Source organism: Vanacampus margaritifer, chromosome 1 (genome assembly GCF_051991255.1).
Source record: "Vanacampus margaritifer isolate UIUO_Vmar chromosome 1, RoL_Vmar_1.0, whole genome shotgun sequence".
Classification (NCBI taxonomy): domain Eukaryota; kingdom Metazoa; phylum Chordata; class Actinopteri; order Syngnathiformes; family Syngnathidae; genus Vanacampus; species Vanacampus margaritifer.
Window position 1 is genome coordinate 33,121,145 of NC_135432.1, and position 20,764 is coordinate 33,141,908.

A 20,764-nucleotide genomic window follows, 5' to 3' on the forward strand; every position below is an offset into this window, starting at 1 on the left:
AATACATACCAGTAATTAAAAGTAAAGGAATACAATGAAGCTCATTCAAATTTATATAAAAATAAAAGTGCAAGAACAACATTTGAAAAAACATTATTTTTAAATACTATAAAATACCTTAATCACTGGTATGCCTAGGAAAAAAATGGGAGTTTTTAAATTTAAAAAGCATTTACATTTGGGGCTGACTTCACTTCTGTTGGCAGCTTATTCCATTTGTGTGAAGCAATACAGTTAAATACTGCTTCACTATGTTTGCCTATGTTCCACCAATTGGCCCTACTGGGTTTACATTAAATTAGCATGTCTTTCATTTTTAACAAAATGGCTTTAAAGGTGGGGTCTTAAGTTTTCACTCAGAAATAAACACTTCATAAACACTGGATGTATACACATGAAATCCTTCTCAATCAACACCTCAGGCCTTCTGTTAATGTGTGGTGTTGATTTTGTCCTCAAACACCAACCAACCCACCCAGCCTGTGTTTTGCCATAAGAGGGACGTTTCTGGGCGGAAAGTCAATGTTTACCCCTCCAGCCAATCACAGAGGGCGCTGAAGGCAGGCGCAATGTTGACGAGAAGAGTTGGGGGTTGAGCGATGGGTTAAGCCATGGGAGGATTCTGTTTTGAATTGTTTGTTTACAAACACAAACGGTTAAAACTTAAGACCCCAAATATCACAAGTGCATATGTATGCATGTATGATCTGAAAAGATACACACCTGTCTGTGTAGCATTCCTCAGGTGAAAGTGCATGTCAGAACACCAAACAATCATGATGTCAAAAGACTTGTCGCTAGACAGGATTGTCTTGAGGCACAGATGTGGGGAATGGTAAAGGAAAATCCCTGCTCTTTTGAAGGTTACAACTAACACAGTTGCCTCCATTATTCATAAATGGAAGCCGTTCAGAACTATCAAGACACTTCTTACAGCTTGCCACCCATTTAAACTGAGCAATCAGGGGAGGAGGGTTGTTAAGTCTTGTAAGTAACCTAGAACCCAATAGTCACTTTGTCAGAGCACTAGCCTAAGTCTGTGTAAAAAGATGAGAACCTTCCAGAATGACCAATTTTCAGCAATCCACCAATCAGATCTGTATAGTAGAGTGGCTAGATGAAAAGCTAATTTTTTACTATGCATCTACACGAGGAGAAGTCGCCGCGACTTCCAGGCAAATTAGTCGCATTGAGACGTCACTATGGCGAGAGCGCAAGAAATATTTCGGTCTCCTAAGTCACCTGAGTCACCACAACTGATCAGTCGTCGACGTCTGCGCCAATTAGATAAATTACTGAGAGTGGCAATAGCCTTCACACGATTACAATTATACTTGCACACCAAACTTGATCATGACACAGATTGCCTTTGTGGAAAATAAGTACAATGGTTGGTTTTCGGAGATGTAAGTATAAATCGGAAACTTCTCTTCCAGGGTTTGACCGCTACTTCATCAGTCGAACACTGGAGAACAACAGGCGAAACATCTGGTTTGCTGAGTTCTGGGAGAACAACTTTCAGTGCAAACTGAGTCGACATGCTGTGAAGAAAGGCTCTGGCATAAAAAAGTGCACAAGTGAGTCCACACTCAATAAAAACGGGCATTCAGGAAAACTCTCAATCGATCACCAATTAAATTGACCTTCAACTACATTTTATTTTGTATTTTTTGGTAGCACAGAGGGACATTTATAAAACATTAGGCAATACCAAACCACACTCCACACTCACATTTGTCGAAAATATAATGGATGTAGTAGATAAGAAAATGTGAGCCTCTAATTTTGTTTCAGAGAAATAAATGTTTCTGTGTGCGTTGGTTAGTTTCTAGAAAGACAATAGCTATCACAAAACCCCATTGCCACTGAAAACATAATCAATAGTCCAATAATCCAATAACGCACGCTGAAAACAAGCTTTTAGGCCATTAAAGTCAGAGGGATCCCCCACACTATCTCCCACCCATCTGATTCAGGATGCAACACTGCAATGCTAGCAGGCTGATTTGCAGCTGCGGCCAGTAATGGCTTAGTCACAACAACCCTAACAGATGCATTGCCAGCATGCTAAGGAGTCACACAACACAAAGAGGAGAGAAGGTTTCATCTGCATACAGTATTTGCACCAGCCCATTTCCTGTTCAACCTGTGTAACTAATACTGACGGTAGACATGCACTGCTTGCAGACATAGTGGTGTACAGTATATAAAGTCAATTTAAGAGACATCTGTTAATGAGTGCATAATGTGCCATAAGAGTGCTTGTGATAGGTGATTATTTTTGAATCGCTATGGCGTTTAAAACATACTGTAATTTATAGCATACACCAAGCAGCAACAACATTATGACAAATTGCACAATTTAATGTTATGTAATATTCTTCCGTTACAATGATAATAATGTTCCGTTTCAATTGACACTATGAGAAACTTAAGTACACCACATCAGCATTATTACTTTAACCATACAAAGGCAGAATATGTGAGCTCATGCAATGCAAAATATTATGCTGGCTGGTCGGTGTACAGTATATTCTGGACTGTATTGTATTTTTTTTTTTTTACAAGCACATTAGTCATATACCGCCAACACACACACCCGCGTGCACACAAATAAATGAATAAATTACATCTGGGACTAAAAGCAAACATAAAAAGAAACATTAGCTTATAGAACTCAGGACCTCTTATTCAGTAATAATGTTGACAACCTCCTCATTTGATGATAAAAGCAGCAATTACTAAATTGCACTCATTTGTGAAGATGGATATGTTTACAAAAATACAAGGTACGCAAAAAATGGCGCTATGATTTGAGGATGCACAAAAATACAATGGGAAGAATTTACTCTATTACGTCCGCATACATAGGCCACTATATGTTGTTTCATTCATTTTTAATGGCAAGATTAAATTACATTTATTTTTGTTGTATTTCTCATTTCAAGTCAAGTCAAGTTTATTTATATAGATAGCCCTTCAAGACACAAGAGTCCCAAAAGGCTTCACATGCCCGCAGTTGACAAATATCAACAGCATCCCCTAATCGAACCATTTAACCATCATTTAATACAACAAGCATTGTGCTCATATGTGGCATAATAGACTCAAACCTGAGAGAGAGATTATAAGTAGTGCATGTTGTTGTCCTCAACAGCATGGTCATAATAATGATTTTTAAATCAGTTGTCTTGGAGACAGCCTTTGATTTTAATTACTGCATCTCCTTCTTCACATTCTCAATGGCAAATCTTGTTGAACACAATTAAAGCATTTCATAACATTGCACTTTAATTTACAACATCAACAAAACCCTAAATTCGTCAAATCATTCACCATGAACTACAACAGTGGTTCTTAGCCTTGGTCTAGGCACAGAACCATGCAACTTTCATAGATGCATTCACCGAACCCTCAACCAAATCACTGTGTTCAAAGAACAAAACGAACAAAACGTGAATTTCACACAAAACCATAAATCATTGAATACTTACAGAAAACCAATGTGACCTTTTTGCTGTCAATGTTAAGTCAATTTATTTCCATCATGGCGCCAATTCCCAACATAAGTTATCACAAGGCACTTTGCACATTGAGCAGATTAAGAACCCTACTCATCATACATCAAATAATGAATAAAATATTTAAATAACTTGAAAGTGATAAAATACACAAAAGTTTACTGAAAATTAACCTACGAAAAAATATGGATTGTATTATAGTTGTGGTTTAACGGAATTGTCTTAAAACATAAATACATAAAATAATAATAATAATAATAATAATAATAATAATAATAATAATGGCCTGGGCAGGTATCCTTAACTCAATATTTTATTGCATGATCTTTTGATGGAATTACTGCAATCAAACAATTTATTTAACTCTCAATAATACTTTAAGAATGTCTCAGTATTTACAGGGTGTACTGCAATCTGGACAGTGTGCAGTCGACCAGTCAGCTCGTGTGGACCGCTCTGGCTTCACTTACCCTTTGGACTTTTTTTTTCTGTATGAAATAAATCCTTAAGCTATCAATAAATATAGGAGGTGTGTCAGTTGTGCTTATATATTATTGAGAGGCATGGAGGTGGTTGGTCTGCTCTTCCAAAAGTTGAATAATAACCTCAGGATTCAGACGAAATCATTAAATATGTCAACGGTCATATACCCCTGAATGCCTAATATGCTGCCAACATATGTGTGGTTACATTCTTTTGTGCCGTTGTGGGCAGCGGTTGGTAGAGTAGTATTCATGTCAAAAAGTATTCATTGAAAAGAATACTCAAGTACTGAGTAACTTCTTGAACATGAACTCAGATTTATTTTTAAAAACAATGTCATCAGACAACTATGTACAAATGCTGGCATCTTCAAATCATAAAATAAAAAATATTAAAACAACAACAACTGAACAACAGCTATCTACTACATCTATTCACAAACTGTGGCGTAAAGCCTGTTTTATACTTCTGCGTTTGCTTTTGTGTTAACGACCGGCGCGCATCACGTGATTTACTCCAAGAAGTGTGCCGTAGCACAGGAGAAAATATGACCCATATAAGCATATAGTATCTTGGAACAAGATGCTGATTTACAGTAACTATCAGCTGACTATATCTGCTTGTTGCTGTTTGTTTTCGGCAAGCCCTGTTTGAATTGTACCATGAAAATTACCCCATATTTGATGTTTAGAATGCACTGAAGTTGATTAAGAACTAAATATAGATTATGTTGGTAGAACCTAAATTGAATTATGGGTAAAATAACGTGCCTTTTAAACATGAATTGCAGTGTGCTGCATTATTGATACCTCTATTTTGTTGTGTATCAAATTATGTCTCGAAAGACAGATGCACTCAGAGGAACCACATAAATGCACAACTTAACCATTAAAAGCAGTGATATCACATGAACTACAAATTGTTTTATGAACCACCCTTTTTATGTGACCTTTTAAGCAAACATCAGCTGCATGATGCTCCTTGGAGTCTGTAGCCTAAAGTGGATTTGGCCAGACATTAAAACCTGGGAGATACAAGACTGCTCAGTCCGCTAAAAGGTCAGATATATACAGGACAAAGGAATCAAATCATGAGTTTCACTAAAAAATAAATAAATAAAAAATAATAAAAGAAAGCAGTATTAGCTGTTAAAAGAATTTAAAGGGGGAATCAGGTAAACCTTCAGGTCACAATGATTAAATATACATGGGAGTGAACAAGCACACCTTCTTGCAGGCAAGAACACAATTCAATAATTCTTTCTCCACAGACACACAGTTCACACTGTTTCACACTATTGAACCATAAAATGTGATTCAGTTTTACACAGACGGAGGGTCATGAATTGCTGATATAACCTTGAATGTGTCAGAAGCTAGAAAAATGTTCCACACTATCATGGTTTTTGTCAGTCGCTCCGGTACATAAAGGGCACAGCCAGACAATCAATCACGATTACTTTTGACATTGGTCAAACCAGTTGTACAAAACACAGAAAGTCAGTATTTAAATGTTTGTCCTGCTTCATCAGGGATTGGATTTAAAAGATGCATGTATAGCAAATATGGCATATTTCCTTTTCATTTAATGTAGTCTGACTGGACAGTAAGGTTTCGGGTTTGAATGAAGCTTTGCAACTTTGCAGCCATGAGTCATCAAGGTGAGAATGTCCAACTTCCACATCCTCAGAATGCATCTAGAATATGCATGCATATAATTTGAGCAGTGATTGGCATGCTATATAATTCTCTCAAATATTAATGTTCTGACTCTAACGAACCATATTATTTGCCACCAATCATTTGCAGTGTCACGTCAACACCCAAGAACAAGTCATCATTGTGGTCATCATATTTTACTCTCTTTGTAAATCATTCTTGACCAGCAACTTGTAAAACTTTGCAGTTCACACCATCTGACCTTGCATGGCTTTGGGTATTTGTTTCTTGTGTTGCATACATATTCGTGGAAGAAGTGAATGTGAGTGATGCATAACTATTCAATTTGATTTAATTTAATTTGGTTACAATCCTCTTGAATAAACTTTTTTTTTTAAATAGGTTGATATGTTCAAAATAAATAATTCCCAAGACATGTAGGAATAAACATGGTAATTTAATTATAATATAATTAGTGCTATGATTATGAGGGGTCCTTGAAAATGTGTACTCCGTAAATTTTGTAGAGTCAATTTTACTATGAAAAAGACTATATTCGGTCCCAGTCTAAACTGAGTAAACTTTACACTTGGAGAGAGTAAAATACTAAAAAAACAACATCAACAACAAAAAACACTCAAGGATTGAGGATCGATCGCACAACTTTCCGCATGGGTGACAGCCACTCTACAACTTTAGCTATGCCAGAGTTATTGTTTGTTAACATATTGCTGGTGTGTCCAAAAAGAGACGAAAAATTGGGGTATGAGGGTTTCACCTGACACCTGCGATATATTGAGTAGAAGTGGCATAAGTCGGTGGATAGAATGGTTGTCTCCCAACCTGAAGTTTCTATGATTGTTCCATAACTGTTGAGTGATTTTTGTTGTTGCTGAATATTTTACTCAGTTTAGACTGGGACAGAATATAGTCTTTTTCAGAGTAAAATTCACTATACAAAATTTTCTCTGTACAGTATAACTTTTTGTGGGGTCCTAAGGATATACTCATGCTGGCACTCCCCCAAATAGATGGACAGAGGGAACAGTGTAATTTGTCATTAAATAATTAAATGTGTCCTTTATTAATTAAATATGGAATTTAAAAAACTATAATTAAATAAATGTGTCATTAATTAAATTATATATATATAATTATTTCAGTATTTATTTATTTCATGTTTCATGATCTCATATTTATTTGGACTAAAAGTCATAAAAAAATAATTATTATATAAAATATATATGCGGTATAATATAACATAGATAAATAATGTAATGTAAGAATGTAAAATAAATAAAATATATATGCTCTATAACATTTTGTAGCATTTTCGGTTCAAATAAAGTTGGTCTCTCCAACTGATGATTCACAACTTTTATCAAACCTTCCTTTGTGTGAAAGCGCTCTAAGAGCTACAATACAAATAAACAAAAATTGCCATAATAACTCCAACGGTATGTTTTTTTGTGTATCCCTTTACCGTATTTAAGCCATATTCTAGGGTGACCATATTCCCATCCATCCATCCATCCATTTTCTTGACCGCTTTTCCTCACAAGGGTCGCGGGGGTGCTGGAGCCTATCCCAGCTGGCTTCGGGCAGTAGGCAGGGTACACCCTGAACTGGTTGCCAGCCAATCACAGGGCACACAGAGACAAACAACCATACTCACAATCACACCTATGGACAATTTGGAGTGTTCAATTAACCTGCCATGCATGTCTTTGGAATGTGGGAGGAAACCGGAGTACCCGGTGAAAACCCACGCAAGCACGGGGAGAACATGCAAACTCCACCCAGGTAGGCCGAAGCCCGGACTCGATCTCACTTCCTCAGCACTGGGAGGCGGACGTGCTAACCAGTCAGCCACCGTGCTGCCTGACCATATTCCCATTTCCCCCAAAAAGAGGACACTTGCCCCTACCTTGAAATTGTGATACCAGTCACAGTTACACAGTGTAGTTCACCTCCTATTAGTCACACAATCGGCCAACCGGACATTTTCAAAATGGTAAGTCCTCCCAAAAGTGGACACATTTGGTCACCCTACCATATACTATAAATGAATTGCCTTAAATTATTACCTTTTTTAGCCTTGACAATCTCTTGAAGGCCTGTTGTGTTTATAAAAATCTTAAAACAAAAATAAACCATACAGAAATACAGATTCTTAGTCAATAAAACAGAATCTTGAGCAATAGTGTTGCTAAATATTTACCAAGGAGCACACTCCAGTGGACGAAAACAGTAACGTGTTACTGTGCAGTAAATTACACAATGAACATAAAATGTAGCAACATTAGTTAAACAATGAAACATTGCTCCAATACAAACTTCATTCCCTTCTCAGCCAGGTGCTAAAGAATCGTTCACTGAATTAGTTGTGAAATTCAGTTTTCTCTGATTTCCTGGAAGACGGCGCTCCTAATTTTTTGGGGGTATTTTTATTTTTTTGCACTCATTCACACGAACACGCACACATACAAACATGGTCTCCCAGGCGGAGAAGCGAACCAACGTAGGCAAGAGACGGTTCCACTCAAACTTGTAGTACATCGGTTACTTACGTCAGTTCCTACCGGTTTATGAGACCTTTTCCTGTATCCTTCAAAATAAAAGTATCAACTTTATTATAATAGCACAATTAAACAATGCAATTGTACAATACAAAAATGCAAAAACTAAAATAATAGCAGGGTCATTTACATATTTTATTTGAGAGGATTTGGGGGAAAATATTTTTTATCTTCTTTTTTTTTTGCCCAGCAATTTGGCACCCCCTCCACTAGGCCGGTGGAGCTGTGTCCGGCCCTGACACAGACACACACAGACACACACACACGCTCAGTATATATACATTAGAGGTCACTTCCATTTCAACACGTAAATCTGAGTCTAATGGTAACGCACCTATTGAGGTCAATAGCGTCACCCAGCCTCTCGAATTTTGTTTACTAGCTACTCACTCACTCTGCATCAATTCATTGTTCTGAAATGGAATTGCCTTGACTTGCTGAGCAGGGTGACCAATCAGGTGTTAGGACCTGCCCACTAACTTCGACGGTTGAGTTTGACAGATAAAATCAATTCATCAAACGCCGCAACACAGTGACCATGAAATAATTAATTAAATTGAGAAATAATTAAGTATATATATATACTGTATATATAGAGAGAGAGAGAGAAAGAGAGAAATAAATAATCATAGGTAATTTTATTAATTAATGACACATTTAATAACACATTGATTTATTTAGTTACATATTTAATTAATAAATGAAACATTTAATTCATTCATGACACATTTGTTTAATTATTTAATGGTGTATTCATTTATTTAATTTTGGCACTTTTGGTCAGTATTTCCTTGGGTGTTACTTTGACAGTGGGGACTTCGGGAGCATTGGCACAGACGTAATAGACATAATCCCAAATTCAATGTCATGGCATGGTGATGATCGCTGATTGATGCAGACAGTCAGTGAAAGTTTTGCATAGATGGGAATGCTGCATACACTTTATTCCCCTGGATAACAAGGATGTGTGATTTTTTTTTTTTAAACAAAAGGTGTCCTGTATTGACAATAATCAAACTCACTGAAAGCTGGCATTTAATTGATCTTTATTGCCCGCTGTCATAAAAACCACAGGCTACTTTACCAGGTAGTATAGTATAGTTCTGTGTAGAAGACACCCGAAACCGGAAAACTGAAAGCTATTTAGAGAAATAAAGCAATCTGAAAATCACACAAAAAAAAAGATATTTACATCTCTTCGTCTTGTCTAAAATATAAAGATTTATTGGAAATACAATATTCAACATCCAAGGTCTTTTCACTGATATCAAATTGCCTCACAAAGCAAGCAACTATGGATCAGCATAACAATAACAAGGAGGCATGCCCTAACTATTCATCTGTTAAAAGCTGGCACTTGTTAAAATGGAATGTCTCTGCAGAGATAACAATCCTGCCACAGACAACCAAAAAAGCTTGCAAAAGAAATCCTGACGCCACTTTCTTCCATGAAGGTTTTCATTTTATCTGATCCTTGTGTGTTTTACTTGGTGGTTTTATTCACTGCTGGAACTGTAAAGTAATACGCAGATGTGATTCTAGGATCAGAGGTTTAGGGGTGCTGAGCTCCCGGCCAGTCAAGACATTAATATCACTGTTTTGTACATCTTGACACAATTTCATTTGTGCATTTCTGAAAAAAGAAGAAGACAAACCTTTTGAAACATCTTTGTTTGACAAACCTGTCAAAATATTTTTTTAAATGTTGAGCTACAGCAAAAGAGAAATGGAATCCTAAAATAAACATGTTAGAACCCTAATTTCTGGGGGTAAGATAACTCATGACAGTATACATATTTCATGGAGTAAACCAGCCACCTATACCAAAAAGAGACCATGGACGAAGTCTGACAGACAGTGATCAAATTATTATTATTTTTTTATCATTATTTAGTTTAATTTGTAAATGTAAAAGTGGAAAATGATACTTGTGCAGCCGTACATTTTCTGTGACACAGCACAATATGCACCACTTACACTAACCATTACGTAACTGAGCAATGTTAACAGCACTCAAGATGTCGTTAAAGCCTGAACCTTTTCAAATCTCACTGGTAATATCAAAACAGAGTCCTTCTGTGTTCTAGCAAATTATGCTCTTATGAAAGGATTACGTTCCCAATTGAAACCTTGCTTGGCAATTGACACATTTGCAAAACAGTGGGACAAGATTAGCTAAGATTAATATACGAATGTCATACTGTATGTAATTACGTTGGTACACTGAAGAATGATGAGGCCTGTCTTGCTCTGTCCTCCACTCGTGGGTCACAACTCAATCACCTTGTGTTTTGTTGATTAATGGATGTGAGCTTGATGGAGACAAACAGATCACAAAACAAGTCATAAGACAACAGAAGTGTTCCGTGAAGAATATTGTAGAATTGATATCTGGAGACTGCCCTTTATTTACAATACTGATTGGGACATAAGTTCCATTGCTCATTATGGAGGGTAGACACTCAAGTTAATATCACCTACAATTCAATAGTGGCCTCATAATTAAAACCTCTCCACATTACATTCACTTGATTTGGTTCTTGTCCAGTTTTATATGATTATGGTTTGAATTATGGTTTGTTTTGCTTTTTATTGTCAACATATATGTTTTCCCTCTGTACTTTAATCACTAGATCTCGAAAGGATTGGTAAAGATTCGTCCTATGAACAGGAAGGAAAAGTCCAGTTTGTGATCGATGCGGTTTACGCCATGGCTCACGCGCTGCACAACATGCACAAAGATCTCTGCCTGGGGAAAGTTGGCCTCTGCTCCCAGATGGATGCCATCAATGGCACATTGCTGCTCAAATACATTCGAAATGTCAACTTCTCAGGTGTGTATTTATGATATACCATATACCAAAATGCCATTGATCATCTGAAGTGGTATATTGTCCTGTTTCTGGGTTTATCAACATACCTTTGCGAGTACAGCGTGGACTGGTTTCCAAGTATCAAAGCTGTTGAAGAGAAATGATTCCGAGAGGCTGGCCATAGGCTAAAAAATTAACAGCACAGGAGTGTGTTCACTTATCTTGTCACAATTGAAAAGGCGACATCGTCGTTAAAGTGCATTCTCTACTGGGTTGTAAAGAAGAAAAGCAGCAGGCAGCACAACAAACAAAACAATACATACTGTATATGTAATGCTCATGTATGTAACATTAAGCAGGTTTTTGCGGAAAGCTTGTTCATCCAGCAACTAAACCGCAATGATTACATCAAGATTACTAATTGGTGGAAAAATTTTCATTAATTTGTGTTCTGTTTGCATAGAATGAGTGATTTTCAGTGTAGGAATTCAATGGAATGTGCATACATTTTAATTTTTGCCAAATGTATATTTTGCTTGCTCACTTATAACTCTTGATACGTATGTAACATTTGTTCAATTCAATTACCAAAACTCCTTATTTTCCATGAAACATTTCAGACTTCAAAATTTTGCAACCCTGATCTACTTAAGAAGAGTTTCCTCCTGTATGAAAACTCAAAACTGTGAAATTCTTGACCATTTCAATCATTCAATCAATCAGTCCCTGCAGTTGGTAACACACTTCAAAGAGCACATAGGAATGATGGCTGTCAGTGCAGAAAAATGGCAGTGTTTTTATTGTGGTGCAGACATGTCATCACCAAGGGACACAAGTGAGGTCAGGTTTAGTGTAGTTTAGTCCCCCCCCCTACAGGAAATGATTTGAGAATTATTTCTCGGAGTGCAGGTTAGTCTCCTGACTCCTCATGAGAACCAGAGGTTGGCAGCCACAAGGATTAATGTTGATGGAATTATAGGAGAAAGTGACAAAAGAATTTCCAAGGACTACAGACTCCCATGGGATGGTGCACAGTTGAATCTTTCAGAGTGGCTTTGGTGTGCAGATTGAAGTGTGGGGTTTGAAGAGCAGACTGAAGTTGAGTTTAGAAAAAAATATTGGTCTTACTCTTTAGTAATGCAGTCAACTTTTTATTTATATAAAGTTTACGTGACACTAACGTTTGCATCATTAACTTTTTCACCATGATGAATGTTGAGAGGAAACTCATGGGCCCATCTTCAAAGTCAAAAATATTGTTCACCTGGGCCTGAGCGACCTGATTAAGATGTAAGCAGGTCATTCCTCATTTGTGTGAACTATACACATATTCAATCATATGCTTTGGTGTAACTTTATACTTTTAGAATACTTTACTGAGATATTAGTATTATATTACTAGAAGTTACAATTCTGAAATGAGCATTGGAACCATTCAGTTATTACTGGGGTGGGGGCAAAAATGAATGGTGCACATTACTGGTATCCGCAGTATCCTGATTTTCTTTCAGGAGCACCAAGGAATTTAAAAGCTGTGTAGGAAAACAAAATGGAAACATCAACATGATCCTCATGCCGTATTTTGAGAATTGTCTATTGACCATTTGCACCGATGTCACGTGATCACATGACTACCCTATGAAGGACGGCGGAAGGAAATGATTGTTAAATGGAAGTGGACGTGACCCGGAGCGACTTAGTGACTGTTATTTTACAAATTAAAAGTTATTATTGCCCGTAGAGCCATGGAATCTATTACTTCAACCGAAGGTCGCCTGTCAGTCGAAGTTGCACATTCAGCCGGGACTCATAGATCGCGATATTTACTTAAGTTGGAGATCGCTAATTTGAAAACAGCCCCTTACCTTCTGTTGACTGCTGTTTTTACCAAGTTAATCAAATCGCCGACTTTTCCGGAATTCACAGTGCACGACCTATAACATTATGTTGTCAATGCCGTCTCTTCTCCTTACAACGGAGCTGATTCAAAAGCTTGTCGCTGGCTGAGTCTCTGGGACGAGATGCTACGCTCACACAATATACCTCGTAATGCAACGGTAAAACTTGTTGATCATGCTAACTGACTTGTTTTTAAATAGTCCGTTCTATATTGAAACGTTGTGATGATGTCATGTTTCTATGTTTACTAGCATGGAACAAATGATTATCATAGTGGCGAGTTATGCAGTCATTTCATGAATATGATTCCGGCTCCAGATTGAGAAACTCCAAGCACAAAGACAAAATCCCCCATTATTAAACAGTCAATTGCACTTCATAGTTTTGAAGAAGGTGCATTTTAAAACTAAGCTGTGTGTTCGTGCAGTTGGAGTGGACGCTAACTATCTGGCTCGTTAATGTGATTTGAAACACGCAATTCGACACTTCTGTTACAATCTTTGTTATCTTTGTCTACTAGTGGAATGTATGAACATTTATCTACTAATTACAACATTTATCTATTAACCTCCCAAAAAAATCATCTCTGCAAATCCGTGAATACTATGTGGGCTGCCAGTCCTTTTTGTTGATTGCTGCTATCAATCGACGTCGTTCGTCTTCATTAGTAGGTATGTGATAAAAAGCAATATTTGGTTTACTCCTTTGTCTGTCTGTACAACCAACCGCACAGCAAGATATGACCATTTTATAAGATAATCGATTTGATAAAGGACTTAACGCTGTACGAGATTCAATCGTTACAATACAGGCAAGTGGCTCTTTTGCCGTCGAGCGTCCCGGAGGGGGTGTTCCCATGAGGGCTGTGACATCACGTGCAAAAGGTCAATACGTGCTGACTAAAGGAAATGAGAAACCAAGCTACTCACCAAAATTGCGTTAATATGATATGATATGATGCACAAGTTTGAGATGTATCTTACATGACCCTGATGGAAGTGATCCCTATTATGCACCGAAATGTTACTGGTGCCATTTATAGCAGAATATTGTCTTTTATGAGGTAATTTTGTAATTCCCTAATAAGGCAGTAAAGCAGTGCTCCAAGTGCAAGATTCAATATTTGCTGTAACGTTCATACTTAAAGATTCTATTACTGCCAGGTCTGATTTAAATTTGTTGTAACTGGATGAAGCAGCCAAGATCAGTGTTGCGTGGACATCATAGTGAATAGCTCAGACTTTACTGCAGGAAATGAAACAGATTTAAAGAGGCCATGCTTGCAGAAATTGGTGCATACAGTAAATGTCATGATCAGAAGAAAGTGTGAGTTGACTTCTCTTCACAGTTATTAAAACAGACTTACATGCTTTCATTAAAAACATTTTTTTATTAAAGACAATAGTAAACGAGAATCAGGACCGGATGTTATCTCTAATGACTCTCAGTCGTCACCTAAAGTGGAAATAAATCTGTAGCTAAATAATATTGTTATTAAACTAGTGTTCATTAATGTGGCAAGCATGTGCTGTATTTTGCAACAAATTACTTCAAATAGATTGGTTCTACTTCAGACAGCTCCATAAACAGCCGAATTACCCTTATGCAAATTTAAATTAATAAACACTTTTTCTGCAACATTAACTTCCATATTATTTGACTAATTTAATGGAGGAATATAATTACATTCTAACTTTAACTTTGGTATTCAACTGTAACATGCTGAAAATTAATTTTCTTTTGTTGACTTAATCTCAGAGGAGGAGATATTTTCGTAAAAAAGATTGAGACTAATTTAATCTCATTCTATGCCATCACAACGAAACATATAAATACATACACATTAGTACAGTTGTGCCTATAATTTTAGATTCCCTAGGGGTATGTCAATGTATGAGTACAAATGCATAAACATGTCACTAATTGGCAAACTGCATATACTGTATATTCCATTCTTCAAGAAAAGGATTCTCAGCATCCAACAATTACTAACAAATTACTAACAATTAAAATCAGAATCAGAATGACTTTTATTGTCAGTTAATGCAACAAAAATCGAGTTAGCTACTTCTTGGTGCTTATATATAAAAATATTTACTAATAGCCATCCATCCATTATCTACTGCTTAATTTGGGGTCGGCAGGGAAGCTCAGCCACTTCAACCAGCTGCACCGGCAAGATCCCAAAGTGTTCCCAGGCCAGCCGAGAGACATAGTCTCTCCAGCGTGTCCTGGGTCGTCCCCGGGGCCTCCAGCCGGTGGGACATGCCCCGAACACCTCTTCAGGGACGCGTCCAGGAGGCATCCGAACCAGATACCCAAGCCACCTCTGGCTCCAACTGGCTCCTCTCAACGCGGAGGAGTAGCGGCTCGACCCTGAATCCCTCACGGATGACCAAGCCTCTCACCCGCCACCATCTCTAAGGGAGACACCCTGCGGAGGAAACTAATTTCAGGAGCTTGTATCCAGGACTTGTTCTTTCGGTCACAGCTCGTGACCATAGGTGAGGGTAGGAACGTAGATCGACCGGTAAATCGAGAGCTTTGCCTTTTGGCTCAGCTCCTTCTTCACCACAACGGACCGATACAGAGTCTGTATCACTGCAGACGCTGCACCGTTCCGCCTGTCGATCTCCCGCTCCATCCTGCCCTCACTCGTGAACAAGACCCCAAGATACTTGAACTCCTCCACTTAGGGCAGCATCTTATCCCCGACCCGGAGAGGGCACACAACCTATTTCCGACTGAGGACCATGGTCTCGGATTTGGAGGTGCTGAACTTCATCCCAACCACTTCGCGCTCGGCTGCGAACCGCTCCAGTGAGAGTTGGAGATCATGGCTTGATGAAGCCAACAGCACCACAGCACCACATCATCTACAAAAAGCAGATATGCTATACTGAGGCCACCAAACCGAACCCCCTCAACGCTTAGACTGCACCTAGAAATTATGTTTATAAAAGTTATGAACAGAATATTTACTACTAATGCAATACAATGAAATAAATTAAGAAAACAATACAAAAGTATATACAATGCAGAAATGTGCATGTGCTTAAGAACAATGAACTAATGGTTGCAAGTAATAAGCAGTTATTGCAGGTTACATGAAAGGATGATATTCCACAGAGGTACAAACATTGCTCTCATCTCAGCCTTATTGCACAGAAGTGAAGCATTTATTGCCCAGAAGATCAGCAATTATTGCATGTCTGGTTAATGATTAAGACATTTATTAGAACAGTTGTTATTTCCAGTTGTTTATTGTAGAGATGCAGTAGCTGCGGGAAAGAAGCAGAAGAAGTTAGCTCTCAGTCTGTTAGCATTGTGTAACCTGGAGCGACAGCCCAAGGGTAGCAGTTTGTAGTTACTGGGGTCAAAGGGCTCCTTGATGATGTGGCCAGCTATGTTAAGTTAGTGAGAGCTGGTGATGTCCTCCAGCTTGGGCAGAGATCAACCAGTGATTTTCTGGCCTGTTTGTACACTCTCTGCAGTACTCTTCTGTCTGCTGCCATACACCCTACATGCTATGTTGTGATACAGAAAACTAGGACGCTTTCTATGGTGGCCCTGTAGAAAATCACCAGCAGCTTTTTCTTCTTCTGTTCTTCTCAGGAAGTGAAGTTGGCGCTGGGCTTCACCACTGCGCTAGTATTAGCAGTCCAGGAGAGGTCGTCAGAGATCTACATGTTCATGAATCAAATGGAGTGTTATCTAGAATGGGGCCAGGTTGTCCTTTTTGAAGTCCAGAATGATCTTTCTGGTTTTGGTGGTATTCAATGATCAGTTGTTTTCTGAACATCAAGCTGTCTTTCTGCTAATCTAATATCTGTAATTAGACTCAGTATCTTCAGAGATGAACCCGACCACTGCGGTGTCATCCACAAACTTAATGATGGTGTTAGAGGGGTAAGTCGGAGTGTCATTTCTGTATAAAGAGAAGAGGAGGGGGCTCAATACACAACCTTGTGGAGAGCCAGTGCTGAGGGTGAGGGTGGAGAAGAGGTGGTGATCTAGTTTGACGTATTGGGGGTGGTTTGTTAAGATGAAGTCCAGGAAGAGGAAGCAACCCTTGGTGCACCATCTGACTCAGTACAGTGTGTCGTGTAGCACTATGTTAACTATGTATAACTGGTGTTTAATGATGATCGTGATGAACTGGTAACTGCTGACAGACATAAATAGAATTGTGACAGTGAATGTACGCTATAGCTATATAAGCTATATAAGCAACTGAATAGTCTTCAAGTAGGGCACCCAAATTAAAAACGTCATTGAGATACTCACTGTGAAAACCCCTGATTGACAAGCACTAAACCAAAAATCCAAACAAAAACCGTGGTCTGATCTCCAGCCAAATGCCCAACAATTTACTGAATTTAACATTGCAAGACCTACAAACAAGCAGAAAGTGAAGAAGGCCTGGGAAAATATCTCTATGGATAAAATTCAGAATTGGGTGATGTCCATGAGCTGAGAGCTTCGCTTTTGGCTTAGCGCTTACTTCTCTACGACAGAACAATGCAGAGTCTGACTGTGTGACCTAATACTCAACCCGGAAAGGGCACTCCACCACTCAGCACCACTTTAGTGGTAGTTTATGTTCTTATGATCTATGATCTGCAAAAAGTAGAGATGCTATACTGAAGTAGACCCCCTCAACACCGCCTAGAAATTCTGTCCATAAAGGTTAGGAAGTCTAACTCTCACTGGAAACAAAGCCAACCTACTGCCAGCAATGCGGACCTAACTCTGACACTGACGTACAGGGCCAGAACAGCCTATTAAGATGCGGTACAGTACCACATACAGTACACACTAAGCACTCTCCACAAGACCCCTGGAGGACTCAGTTGAACGCCTTCCACAAAGCACACGTAGATGGGTTGGGCAAACTCCCATGCACCCAAAGCTGAAAGTAAAAAGCCGGTTCACAATTGCACAGACAGGACCAAAACCACACTGCTCCTCCTGAATTTTTAAATCAACTTCCAGACAGATCATCCTCTCCAGCTCAAAGCTGAAGAGTGTGAACCCGCTGTAGTTGGAACACACCCTCCACGGACCACTGCCTCGGTCTCCCAATCCAGATACACTTTCCCCGATGTCCACGCTATTTTGCAGAGGCTCTTACTTTCAAGGTGACCCCTATGCTAGATACATTTGTACGATTTATACCTGTATCTGCCAACATTGGAGCACTTTTATTGATCTATTTTTGAATACCATAGTTCAATAGCAGTACAATGTTGAATAAGTGACATGGCATGACATCTTGTGGAAGTAACTTCAATGTTATCAAAATGGAACCAAGCCATTGTGGGCCTGCAAGTTACGAGCTGAGGGTCTTTTTTCAAGCATTTGCAATTGTCAGCGAAAACAGATGAAGATGCTGCTGATAGGCCTTTTCACAGAGATGGAGGCTGATCACTGAACCTTAATCTCTTGTGCTCTTAACAATTAATTGACGCTCAAGGAGGGTCCAAAAGCTTTGCTCAGTAAAAGTAAAGAAAAGGAAGAGGAGGGATGAGACCTCAATAGAGACCTCAAAGTGGTAATTAAAATCAGTGCTGTCGTTTGTCTGCACTCTGAGGACAACCTTGAAAGCGATGGGGCAATAAGCGGAATGAAGGCGTGTGAAATGATATGGGAACACGAACAGACAGCTGTGTGGACCCTTGTCAAATAACCAGGACAGCCTAGCTGTCAACATCTATTTCGTCCTATCATTAACTCTAACAGCTCCGCAGAGTAATTTAATCTCTGGAAATTACAACAACAAGGGATTTCAGATTTTGCATATCACTGGGATCGGGCATTAAACAACAATGCACAATTACAATAACACGTGTTTTTTTGTTTTTTGTGTCATTTGCAGGAATCGCTGGCACCCCCGTGGTCTTCAATGTGAATGGAGATGCTCCTGGTCGCTATGAAATCTACCAATACCAGATCAAAAATAATACCACAGAGTATAAAATCATTGGCCACTGGACCGACCATCTACACTTGGATGTAGGCATCTCTCCCTTTATGATAAATTGACTTGAAAGGAAAGCCTTTAGCTGACTCGGCACATTAACTATGACAAGCAGGATAGAAAATGCATGGATGCATGTTGTGGTGCTAATCTTCACCTTTCTGGTGATACTCCATAAACTCATAGACAAACAACATATAATGTGGGAAAAGGGCAAGTAAAGCTTTTAGATTTGATTTCGTTTTAACATTTTGCTTCATCTGTGACATAAAACTCCAGTTTATTCATAAGCAAAACATCTGAACCCACAGTGTCGCAAATGCTAACATCAAACTACCACAGGAACAATGAGCATAGCTCATTTTTATGGTTATGAATCATTTATACTCAAGCCCTCAGGTACTCTATTTTTGTTGCTGCGCACAGCACAGGTATCCTACTGAATTATTGCAGACATCAAGGTCCTGTGTTTCTTTTGCCCACTCAACGACGTACCCAAGTGCCTGGCAGAAATCTCCCAGGAAAATCATGAACGCCATATGAAGATGTAGAAACAATAACTCTATAACTATTATATATTCATAGCTGTATGTCCCTTCCTACTGATGATTTCATTTTTCCTTTTACTTTGTACACTGACCCTATCAAAAGTCAAAAAGTAGGAACATGAATGATGTAAAAGCCATTTTGCTTGGGAAAACTGAAGGTTGTCTCTCTCTGGTTGTCAAATCAAGTGTAGAAGACAGCCTTTTACAGGATTAAGGTTAGGTTATTCAATGAATTCAATATTGAAATGTGATAGGCCCCACTACTAAATTACTCATCAGAAAGATGTAATGCGAGATAATGGCTGCACTCTATTTACTTCGATTTACCTCAAGTAACTTTCTTTCATTCTTTTAAGGAGGTAATGTCATGAGCATAGGATGAGTGCAAGATTTAGCAACTATTTTGACTTACGAACATCTCTAAGTATTTGGAGATCATGGGCCAACAGAAGTCATTGGATTTTATTTGATTTATTTTTTATTTTGGGGGCGTAGTGTATACATTTTTTGTGTTACTTTTGTAAAAAAAAATTGCTTTCACATACATTAGGTATAATGTACATGTTTTAGCACTTCATGGCAAATAGCCTACTCTAATTCAGCAGCATCGTCTTTATTATTATTATTATTATTGTTTACATTAATGAAGCCCAATGCAAAATGTCTGTCAGTGAACTTTTTTCTTGTAAACTGCAAGCACACGGCTGAAGTTAGCAGTAGCACATGGCCAAAACATTTCTAGTTTTTAGTATCATTAGGTTTCCCCCAAATTTTTCCAATTATAAACGGGGAAAAAAACTGATTATGCTTCAAAATGGTTGCTCCTCAATACCATAATAATAAACACTGATATTATGCAGTCAAAAATAATTTCAAGTGTACCTGTGGTGCTCAGAGGGAGAAAAATATATGGTTTATGTTTATCAAGAAAACCGGCATCCAAACGTGTTCTCTGTTACACTGGTTGTATTAAAGGAAGCTAATAATAACTCACAGAACCTGTTTGTTGAGGCACCATGATAGCTAATGCGTGCAGCCATAATTGCCTGCAAGAAGCAAAGCCGTGACGTAGCAGCGTTGAAAGCCATCTTGGCCCAGCCGTCTGTCTCCCCAATCAAACGCGGCATTTTCTAACAAAGTCGTTCTCGCAACTTTCCAGAGTCAATACTAATGGAAAGTCTGTCAATCCGTCACTGATTACGCCCATTGGATGACAGATGAGTCCGGTGCTGCAGCGCATATAAATAATAACTCGCCGCATGAGAGGCGGAAGCCTGTCTGGC

General features: G+C 38.5%; 1 protein-coding gene across 2 annotated transcripts in view; it reads left to right on the top strand.

Annotated features, from left to right (window-relative positions):
• Positions 1-20,764, top strand: part of LOC144037723 (metabotropic glutamate receptor 4-like) — a 191,266-nt gene that overhangs the window by 156,385 nt on the left and 14,117 nt on the right. For both annotated transcript variants that reach the window (XM_077549467.1, XM_077549457.1), the window contains exons 6-8: positions 1,437-1,577; positions 10,875-11,075; positions 18,832-18,968. In XM_077549467.1, coding sequence (XP_077405593.1) covers positions 1,437-1,577; positions 10,875-11,075; positions 18,832-18,968 — 479 coding nt within the window. The remainder of the gene's footprint in view (positions 1-1,436; positions 1,578-10,874; positions 11,076-18,831; positions 18,969-20,764) is intronic.